This window comes from Microtus ochrogaster, unplaced genomic scaffold, assembly GCF_000317375.1.
Source record: "Microtus ochrogaster isolate Prairie Vole_2 unplaced genomic scaffold, MicOch1.0 UNK4, whole genome shotgun sequence".
Taxonomy (NCBI): domain Eukaryota; kingdom Metazoa; phylum Chordata; class Mammalia; order Rodentia; family Cricetidae; genus Microtus; species Microtus ochrogaster.
Genome location: NW_004949102.1, coordinates 17,837,483 through 17,847,961, shown reverse-complemented (window position 1 = coordinate 17,847,961; position 10,479 = coordinate 17,837,483). Strand labels below are relative to the sequence as shown.

General features: G+C 40.8%; 2 protein-coding genes across 2 annotated transcripts in view; one reads left to right on the top strand and one right to left on the bottom strand.

Annotated features, from left to right (window-relative positions):
* The window catches only part of LOC101994820 (DBH-like monooxygenase protein 2), an 8,907-nt gene extending 3,846 nt beyond the window's left edge, over positions 1-5,061 (top strand). Inside the window, exons 6-13 of the mRNA XM_005365871.1 lie at positions 62-164; positions 337-503; positions 1,318-1,409; positions 1,649-1,745; positions 1,882-1,941; positions 3,633-3,763; positions 4,442-4,559; positions 4,819-5,061. Of these exons, the coding sequence (XP_005365928.1) occupies positions 62-164; positions 337-503; positions 1,318-1,409; positions 1,649-1,745; positions 1,882-1,941; positions 3,633-3,763; positions 4,442-4,559; positions 4,819-5,061 (1,011 nt within the window). The remainder of the gene's footprint in view (positions 1-61; positions 165-336; positions 504-1,317; positions 1,410-1,648; positions 1,746-1,881; positions 1,942-3,632; positions 3,764-4,441; positions 4,560-4,818) is intronic.
* A 4,670-nt stretch (positions 5,062-9,731) lies between these two features.
* The window catches only part of Mgam2 (maltase-glucoamylase 2 (putative)), a 75,444-nt gene continuing 74,696 nt past the window's right edge, over positions 9,732-10,479 (bottom strand). Inside the window, exon 49 of the mRNA XM_013353236.1 lies at positions 9,732-10,460. Coding sequence (XP_013208690.1) covers positions 9,732-10,460 — 729 coding nt within the window. The remainder of the gene's footprint in view (positions 10,461-10,479) is intronic.

Sequence of the window (10,479 nt, the reverse complement as noted above, 5' to 3'; positions counted from 1 at the left end):
CTGGGATTAAAGGCGTGCGCCACCACCGCCCGACAACTGCCACGTTTTCTTATCTCCACAGAGTTATCAGTTTCCAGATGATGTTGGTATCTCTATTGGAACCCCCTTGGACCCTCAGTGGATTCGACTGGAGGTTCACTACAGCAATTTTCAGAACCTTCCTGGTGAGTATCTAAAGGACTTCTGGGAGGGAAGATGGTGGAGTCAACCGAGTCTTCTGGATATGGGGGACATGCGGCACACATCCTGGATCCTCTTAGTCACAGCCCATTCCAGCTTTCCTGAACATTGTGACCCACCCCCGCCTTCTGAGGAGACTATTTCTTTCTACTCTAGGCATACGTGATACCTCAGGGATTCGACTGTACTACACCTCACACCTTCGCAAATATGACATGGGAGTCCTGGAGCTGGGCATCTCAGTTTTCCCGATTCACTTTATCCCCCCGGGAGCTGAGGCTTTCCTGTCCTATGGGCTATGCAAGACAGAGAAGTTTGAGGAGGTAAATCTGAGAGACAGGCATTCCTTGAGGTTTCTTGTTCTCCATCAGAGCTCTGGCCTAATCCCTAAACTCACAAGCCTGAACCACCAATTTAAAGAATGTTTGGAGCCCAGTGCTCAGAAAAACAACAAACCCAAATTATACAAGAGAGGAATGAGTCAGGCCATTCGGGGCAGAAGGACAGGATGGTTCGAGGAAAATAGCAGAGTGAGTGGGAAAACCTGGAAAGGGGGTGGACAGAACACAGTGGTCAGAAGGCAGGGAAAAGGGCTAGAAATGCTGTCTTCTGGGCGTGGCCAAACCAATGCAGCCATGACTTCAGAGCAGCAGTGGCTGCCTGCAGTGAGCAAACTCAAGAGTGGTTCCATCAGCTGTCAGATGTATGGGGTCCTACCTTCTCCTGCTAAGCTACTGATTTCTGATGGGTTGTAAGAGAAAGTCAGTCATTGCGTTCTCACTGCAGATCCCAGCAGGATCCAACAGATAGTTCCAAACCCATGTCTCACAGTGATCCTGGATAAACTCAATGAGTACTCCAAAAGGAAAAACATAATGTGACTCTGAGGAGGGGACTTGTAGGGAAGAAGGTGGGTAATAAGGTAAGCACAGAGATTCAGAATGGGGAAGACAGTTATCAGAATACACTTCATTTGTGAAACTGTCGAAGAATAAACTCAATAAAATTTAAAGGCGAAAAATTAAGATAGCAACTCTTAATCGGAACAAGAAGAAGAGCCTATCAAGAGTCAAGGGAAAAAGTAAAGCTAGAGGTCAGAGTTCTTGACCAATCAGGTGTACCTTCTCCTTGTTACAGATGAATGGGGCCCCAGTATCGGACATATACGTATATAGCTACCTGATCCACACCCACTTAGCTGGCCGCTCCCTGCAAGCTGTACAATACAGGTAACAGAAAAGCTAAAGACGTTTTCTTCTGTGTATGGGAGTAGTTTCAGATTCTGCATAGTATTCTATCTGGTTGAGAATGAGGAGCTAGAATAGAGATGAGGCTGAGGAAGAGGGATCTTTTATGTTTATTTCAAGAGCTATTTGCATTCACTGAACAAACCCACATATTGCAACTTTATTGGTCAGACTCTCCCTGCTTCATCTTCTCATCACTGTCTGCTCCTCTCTCCTTCTAGAAATGGAACCCAACTCCAGATAATATGCAAAGATTATTCATATGACTTCAATCTGCAAGAGACTCGAGACTTACCTCAGCCTGCCGTGATTAAGCCGGTGTGAACCTAAGAGGGGGCAATGGCTGCAGTGAGGGAGAGAGCAGGATCAGAGCTCACTGTTAAGCCAGAAAACAGTGCGATTGTCTGAGTCCCTCTCTGGCTTATTCTCAACTCTCGTGTTTCCCTGTGAATAGGGGGATGAGCTGCTGATCGAATGTAACTACCAGACCCTGGATCGTGACTCCATGACTTTTGTAAGTGTCTTTCTCCACAGCAGTGTCATTGACTGTGGTCCTATGAGAGAGCTGCATCCTGGCTTTAACTATCTGATAACTCTGATTGTTACAGCTGACACCTTCCTCTCTTCTGTGAGGTTTTTCGTGTTCTTACATTTCCATGCATCCAAGATTGAGATTCCCTACACTCTTCTGCCAGTGACCCACTAAGACCATGAGAGGATCTGTTAAGGCATCTCTGTCTCATGTCAGCCAGGAAGGTGCCAACACCATTAATGAACTTGACCATTACTGCCCTGGGTTTAATATCAGCATAACCATTTAGCAGTTTTATGAGCTAGACAAAGCATCAAAATCATGTTTACATTCTAAATTCATAAAGAAAGAATAATAATACTAGCTCATAAAATTGTTGTGATATCCTGGGTAGTGGTGGTGCATCCTTTTAATCCCAGCACTTGGAAGGTAGAGGCAGGTGGATCTCTGTGAGTTCAAGGCCAGCCTGGTCTACAGAAAGAGTTCCAGAAGAGGAAAACCAAGGCTACATAGGAAAACCCGCTCTTGAAAAAAAAAAGATCAAAAATATTATTGTGATAACTGCTTAACACATATAGAAGAATGGGATCATCGTGTCTCTTGTAGTAGGTAGATGCTTACTTAGAGCTAACTATTGTTACTGTGATTGTGAGGAAACCCAACAATTTTATATAGGGATGAATTCAATGCTTCAGAAATGATTGCATGTTTTTAAGGAAGAAAACACAGCCATAAATATAATTGTAAAACAAGACAGAAAACATCAGAATGGAAAAATGGGGATGAGAGTTTAGAAATATTTCAGGGAACATAAAGCGATATAAGGAACTTGTGATATCAATAAGTGGGTCCTGCTCTAGGTACATAACGATGCGGAGTTCCAGAGAAGGATAGAAATGAGAAAGTCATCCATCAAAAAGAAATGCAGGACATGTGCATGAAGAATGATGAGCTTGCGTGGATGTTAAGGAATGAGGGCAGACACATGAAATAACTGAATGAGGTTGAGGGATTTGAGGCTGCCAAGAGTTCTTAAAGCATCTTCTCGAAGATGATGCTTCCTGCTTACAAGTCTCAGACAGCAGAGTTGAATTGTCAAATTATATTGGCATGTCAATAATAGAAGGGATTAATAGGTTGGGATTTGTTATATGCAATCAACTAATTTGTCATCAAATAGATTATCTTCAAAAGACAATAAGAGGCCACTGGAGTTCATTGAGTAGGGTCATGAGAGGGTACAAAATACATTGTATTATATTATATTATATTATATTATATTATATTATATTATTATATTATATTATATTATAAGCAAATGATATGATGCTGGACAGAAAGAGATTGCAATACAGGCAGGTGAGTGACTGAAACTAAGTGCAAAGCAGGCAGTGTACCCCAAACCGCTGTGAGTGGGGTAGTTAGCAGTGGAAATGTAGAGAATAAGGAAGATACATGGAATAACTTTTTGAGAAGTAATATCAGTATTTGTTTAATAACTGGAAAGAAAACAAAGCATAGGAAGAGATATAGCAAGGCATACTGAGCTGAACTCTATGTTTGGGAAGAGGAAAAGCTCTCTGGAATAGTGACAACCTTTACAATGTATTGCATGCCTATTCCCTCTCTACATGCTTTTATATACTTGTTTCTCCCTCTCGCGCCTTTTCCAGGGAGGTCCCAGCACCATTAATGAGATGTGCCTTGTCTTCTTCTTCTACTATCCCAGAATTAACATCTCCAGTTGCCTGGGATACCCTGACATTATCTATGTGACCAATGAGCTTGGAGAAGAAGCCTCAGAGTGAGTCATTCTGGAATCTGAAACCCACAAGTGTGGGAAGGGATATTGAAAGGACCTGGGGAAGGAGCAAAAGAAGTGTCATTCATTCACCCCAGGCTGGTGAGCTAGGAGCCCTCAGGGGATGGCCTAATCATCCCCCTGCAATCCTCACTCTTGCTTCTTCCAGTGTTTGCTCAAAAAGCTCTGACCACAGGAGTTTTGTGTGAGAGTTTCTGTATCAGTAAAGGCACAGTAAAGAGGAGCAGATGACCCTGGAAAGTCAGATATCATATGCACAAATTTCTCTATCCTGCTGCACTCGAGCACTAGTTTACAGTCATGTTCAAACTTTTAAGTAAGTACCCACCCTTATAAGACTCTAATAAGAAGCAGAAAAAAAAATCCTTAATAGACACACTACAACTTCAGGGCAATTGCAAGTTCTCTGAAGGTAATTCATCAACCTTCCAGACCCTATGGCACCCACATGAAGATCCACATCCTTAAAGAACAACCTCTTTTTCAATGTCCTTAGTTCTCTCTGATATGTTGCTCTTGCTAAACTCACTAAGAATGTCAGGTTAGCTATACAATGTTCCATGTAGTTTTTGCCAGCGTGTTTTCAACCTATTTTGTCAGAGGGGCATTTCGCCAATGATTACTCCCAAGTCCCTGTCCTAATAACTCTTCCATCCATAGGAATCCCATGGAGAACCTGATGGTCCTGAATAATGTTGAATGGACACCAGAGAACATTAAGAAAGCAGAGAAAGCTTGCAAGGAGTCCCAGCAGACAGTGCTGATCAAGACTATTGATGTGCGTGTCACAGGAGACACTACCCTGCATGATTGGGGGTATGGGATTGGGCAAGACAAAGAATGGTGGAAGCAAATGGCAATAATAGGAATTGGGGAAGGGACTCCGAAGAAGCAGAAAGGCAAGCTGTTGCTGCCCTGCATTGTAGGAGTGGTTGGAGCCTCTCAGTTAGCTTGTAGGACAGGAATGATAAAGTTTCAAGGAAAGGAAAAAAAGAAGGAATTTTTCTGATCTTACTCATTTGTCCCATCTCCTTCAGGAAGAAGAAGAAAATACAACAGGTTGGATTCCTGATATTATCCCAACTCCTCGAGCGCTGTGCTTAGAGTCCTCTGGAGGCAAAGTGGAACCTCAGGACAAGACCCCTGCAGGCTTCAGGGCTGCACCAATGGCCCTCTCTGGCTCCAATACTGCCACCCTGAGGCACCTGCCCCTGGTTGTTATCTTGTTCCTGCAGGGTACACTCTCGTGGCTCCTTGCCATGTTGCAGACTGGAGTATGATTCTGTCTCCTCATGCCACCTACTCCCCTATCACGAACCACAGAAACAATCCCCTGATATGACCCCTCTAAAAGACATTTGTCTGTGCCATTTTTGATAAACAAAACTATGACACTTCAGACTCTCGATGATCCACAATTCACTTTTCAGGTTATTCTTAAAGCACAACCATTGATACAATCACACATTGTCTTAGAAATTCTGCCTCCAAGTCTGAATGTTAGATGATGGATCCACTCTCTAAGAGTTTTAGTGCCCTGCTTCCTCTCAAATTGATGCTATGAGTGGGATGGGACTTGAGAGCAGAGGTAAAGCATTGTAAACCCCTTGGCACAAGCATGGCCCTTGAGAAAGCTATTACTTTTCTTTTCTAATGATATTTTGTGTCCAGTTCTTTCAGAGGCAATGTGAGTATGCTAGAAGTATACTAGAGAAGAAAGGGCAATTTTTCATAATGGAAGGGGCTCTGTGTACACAGGAATAAATTTTGAATTATTACATTAAATAGAATTCAACTTGCTTCCTTTGACAGTCTCTTTTGTTTGAATCTTTGGTCAATGAGGAACAATTTGGAAGCCTCTTGAATTGCAAGGTTAAAGCATCAGGAGGTTGTGGTTGCCCCAAATACAACTTCTTTATTGTTTATTTTTCCACATGTTACATTGTCACATATAAGTCATTCAGTGTGAAGATCCTATTTGGGAAGGCAGGTTGAAATGAGCTCTGAGCATAAGTAAAAAGCAAAGTAGAGAAGAATAAGTCATTATCCCCACAGCATAACACTTGTTGAAGATCTCTATGGGGAAAGAATAGACTAAGTATAAACCTTTTGTTGACTTTTAATGGTTACTAAAGGTCCAAGGTGCTCGCTTAAGATTTTCTGAAAACCATGTCTATTAATTCTTAGTTAGATTCACTTTGCCAATCTATGAGTTGCCTTGTCTATTATGTCCTCAAGATGTCACCCCTACTCTGAATGTCTCAAGGTGTTTGGCAGGATTTTAATCCCCTGGTGATCAAGAATATGATTTCAGTAAACACCATCTCGAGCTCCAAGGGATATGATCTAACATTGTAGCTCTAATTCCTGATAGAGTGGTCCCTCTTCTCACACTGGTGAAGAGTACTAAGGACATGAGCTATAACAAGTTCGTCATTACAAATGCCATTACTGAAATATGACAATATTCAAAGATTTTGCCCTCAAAATCTACAAAATACTCAGCTCCTGAACTGACTAGAACCACTTCCCATCCTCATGATATGTAAGCAGAATATCTTGCCACCTTAATCAAATAGAGTTTTCCAAGTTCATATCTCTTTAGGGCATCTTCTTAGACTACTTATCCTACTGCCCAACAATCCAGTAGGCAGACTTTCGAGGAAATACTGAATCATATGCTGATGCCCTGGAAGACATAGCATAAGGAACCTTAGATGGGGTGGAAATTTTAATCCATGTGGTTCTTAAAATCTATTTTCCTCTGATGTATTTTATCTAGGCACACTAAAAGATCTTGGATTTTAGATTCAAGGGGACACTGAGGCAGATTGTCTTTTTGTGAGAGAGAATATTAGAAGAGTCATTAATATCATAGAGTACAGCATGGGGGGTTGAGGTCAGACCCTTCTTATAGGTTTCAGAGGGGGGCTTTATGCCTCACAATTGATGAATGGCTCATTCACTGCTTGTAGGCAGGCCATCTCTGATTCTAAGAGGAGAGTGGTGGGAGGGTGATCCTGCATTCCCAGCAGGGGAGAAAGACATCTTGCTAACTTGTGATTTAGAGTGTGTGAGGTCATTTAGTTAAGGTGTACTAGTTATTGGGGTGGAGGATGTACTATTAATATCCCTCTGATGTTTTCATCTGGTAGCCTGGGCCTGGAAACTTGTTTGCGGAAGTGAGAGTTAGAATATCAGTTATACTCTCAGACCTGGTCAGCACATCTACCTAAGTAATGAGCTTCAAATTCATTGGGAGATCTTATCTTAAAATAAGATGGAAAGCAACTAAGAAAGACACTCTATATTTACCTCTGGTATCCACATGCATGAGGCTACATGTGTACGTGTTCCCACATGCACATGTGCACGAATACAAAAACATGTACATATGCATACCCATAAGAAACAAACAAAGCAAACTTTTAGGCCCACAATCCACACCTAAGTTTGTAATGCCAAAAATGTAGCACACTGAACTCCTATTAGTGAAGATAAAAGTAACAGAATCCATGACATTCTAGAGAGATAAGTTCTGTTTGGGTTGGAAGGATCAGGCAAAAGCCATATAATCCTGAATATATGATCTTGTCTTTGTTCAAATGGTTGTAACTTGTGTGTCAATTCCAAGAAACAAGTATAACTGATGAATCTATCTTCTTCATACAGAGTGCCATTGAGCATTCCAAAACACAGAACCTCTGTCATGGCAGGCCAGAAAGCCAGGAAAATGTTTGTAGAAGGGGAAGAGATGTTCAAGCAGAGTAAATCAAAGATTCTGGGGCTGTCATTGGTAGAACTAACAAATACATGAGGATAGAAACAAGATACACTGTAAACCTAATGAAGTGGATTTCAAATTCTTTGGTCTCAAGATCTCTTTACAGTCAAAACCAGTGAAGATATTGAATTGCTTATGTGAGTTATTCCTATTAATATTTATTGCATACAAATTTAAATTGAGTCATTTACAAAGTATTTTATAAATATTTATTTTTCTTAATTAAAAATAACAATATATCAACTATATTAACATAAATAATACCTTTGTGAAAATAGGCATATTTTCAAAGGCAAAAACAAAGAGTAAGAACATGATTTTTTTTACATTTTGTAAGTCTTTTTAATGTCTTAACAGCAAAAGCACCTTCTTCACAGCTGTTTCTGTTTCTTTCTGTTGCAGTGCCACATTGGAGTCTCTGAGAAATGGCACTATGTACCAGTAAGATAACAAGAGTGAAAGACACAAATAACAACTGGTATTATAAAAACAGACTTGATGTTATTGACTTTACAAAGAGTCCTGGGTACCCACAGATTTCATAACTGCAGATTTCGAGAATACTTCTCAAGCCTTCAATAGTGCCCAATTAATTAGCTTAATTTGGCAGTATCTGTGAATCTGTTGTCAAGGATAGAGAGTGATCTACCAAAGCAGTAGGCCAAAGATGAGTGGTAAATTTATATATGAACTATCAAGATCATTCAGGAATCTCTAATACACCAAAAGATAGACAACAATAAAATAACAAAATAAAGAAATAGGTGACCATGATTCTAAACTCCAATCCAGGATAGAGTGTCTCCTGGGGCTATGCCTAAAGTCTTACCTCTGTCTGGGTAAGTTCTAATTTGTAGACATATCAGAGTTACTCATTAGTAGGAGCAGTAGTGGCCTAAAGCTATTTCATAAGAGTAAATTCAAAATTCTAGAGCAGTTTGGCATCTATAAACAGATGTACAGATTGAGTATTCCTACTCAAAAAATATAACACATTTTGAGTCTGCCACACTGCCTTTCTTCCCAGCACTCTGTTCTCTCTACTCCGCCCACTTAAGGGCTGCCATATCAAAAGGCCAAAGCAGTTTCTTTATTCAACATAGACAGAAGAATCTCCTACATCAGTAAGCAGTTGGCTGTGAGGTAACTTGAGTATCACCAGGACTCTCCGATATTGAATTAGGCCTTGTAACCCAAGAAAACAATAGGAGTGGTACTATATCAAAAAAAACCTATAGAAATAGTAGTCACAGAATGTGCTGTGTTATGGTATGAGGTACTACCATTGCAAGTGGAGGTCATGGACATATGTGTCATTTAACCAATAAGGTCATAGGTATAATAGCTAACATAAGAAAGAATTGTGGTATACATTCAGACATCATGATCACCATGTGTACCTTCTTGGGTAAAAGTCATGTTTGGAATGAAAACATCCTTAGACGTCTACAATTGTTGTAGTTCTTGGAGTATCTATGTCTGCTATAATTAGACAAAAACTGTTCATGCCATACAAGTTATCCTAAGTCTATTCACAAACTTTTGTAGCTTTGTTTCAAAGAGTTTTTTGAGGTAATGATTCTGTACTGGGTGGTGTTCTAGCACTACCAATGGCTCTCAACCTGTGGGTCTTGACCTCCACAGGGGTCACATATCAAATAATTTACATTATGATCAATAACAGCAGAAAAATTACATTGTGAAAAAGCAACAAAATAATTTTACGGTCGAGGGTTACTACAATATGAGGAACTGTATTAAACAGTCACAGAATTATGAAGGTTGAGAACCACTGGACTAGACCCATTGAATGAGATCATGGCACTACCATAGAGTGCAGCATCCCCAGTACTTCTTTCAGTAGCTGTCATTGTGGCAGGAATCACAGCAGTAGTGCTAACAATAGCAGGACTCTGAGGGAATGGTGTAGTTATTGGAGGAAGTGTGGTACTAGCTGCATTGTCAACAGTACTTGCTTCCGTAGCTGTGATTGTGAAATGAATCTCATCACTAGTGACAGCAGTATGAAGACTAGTAGGGAAAGGTGTAGTCGTGTTGGGAAATGTACTAGTTGCACTGTCAGCAGTACTTGTTTCTGTAGCTGTGGTTGTGAAAGTAATCACACCACTAGTATTAACATTTGGAGGATTTGTAGGAAAGGTGTAGCTATGTCTTGATAGTGGTGCTATTTGCATTATCCACAGCAGTTGGAGTTGTGATTGTGTAAAGAATGGCATCACTACTGTTAGCTGAAGGAGGACGTGTAGGGAAAGCTGCAGTTGTGTCAGGAAATGTGGTGTCGCTTGTACTGTCAGCAGCAGTTATTTCAGGAGTTGTGGTTGTGGAAGGAATAGCATCACTAGAGTTAGCAGCAGCACTGGTAGGGAAAGGTGTAGTTGTGTTGGGAAATGTGGGGTCAGTTGTATTGTCAACAGTTGGATAAGGAGTTGGGGTTGTCATAATAATCACATCATTAGTGTTAGCAGTAGGAGTCATGGGGAAAAGTGTAGTTGTGTTGGGAAATATGGGGTCATTTGTATTGTCAACAGTTGGATAAGGAGTTGTGGTTGTCATAGGAATCACATCACTAGAGTTAGCAGTAGGACTCACAGTTATAGGTGTGGTTGTATCGGGAAATGTGGGGCCAGTTGTACTGGCATTAGTAGTTATTTCAGGAGTTGGGGTTGTCATAGGAATCACATCACTAGTGTTAGCAGCAGGACTTGTAGGGAAAGGTGTAGTTATGTTGGGAAATATGGGGTCATTTGTATTGTCAACAGTTGGATAAGGAGTTAGGGTTGTCAAAGGAATCACATCACTAGTGTTAGCAGTAGGACTCATAGGGAAAGGTGTAGTTGTGTTGGGAAATATGGGGTCACTTGTATTGTCAACAGTTGGTTCAAGAGTTGTGGTT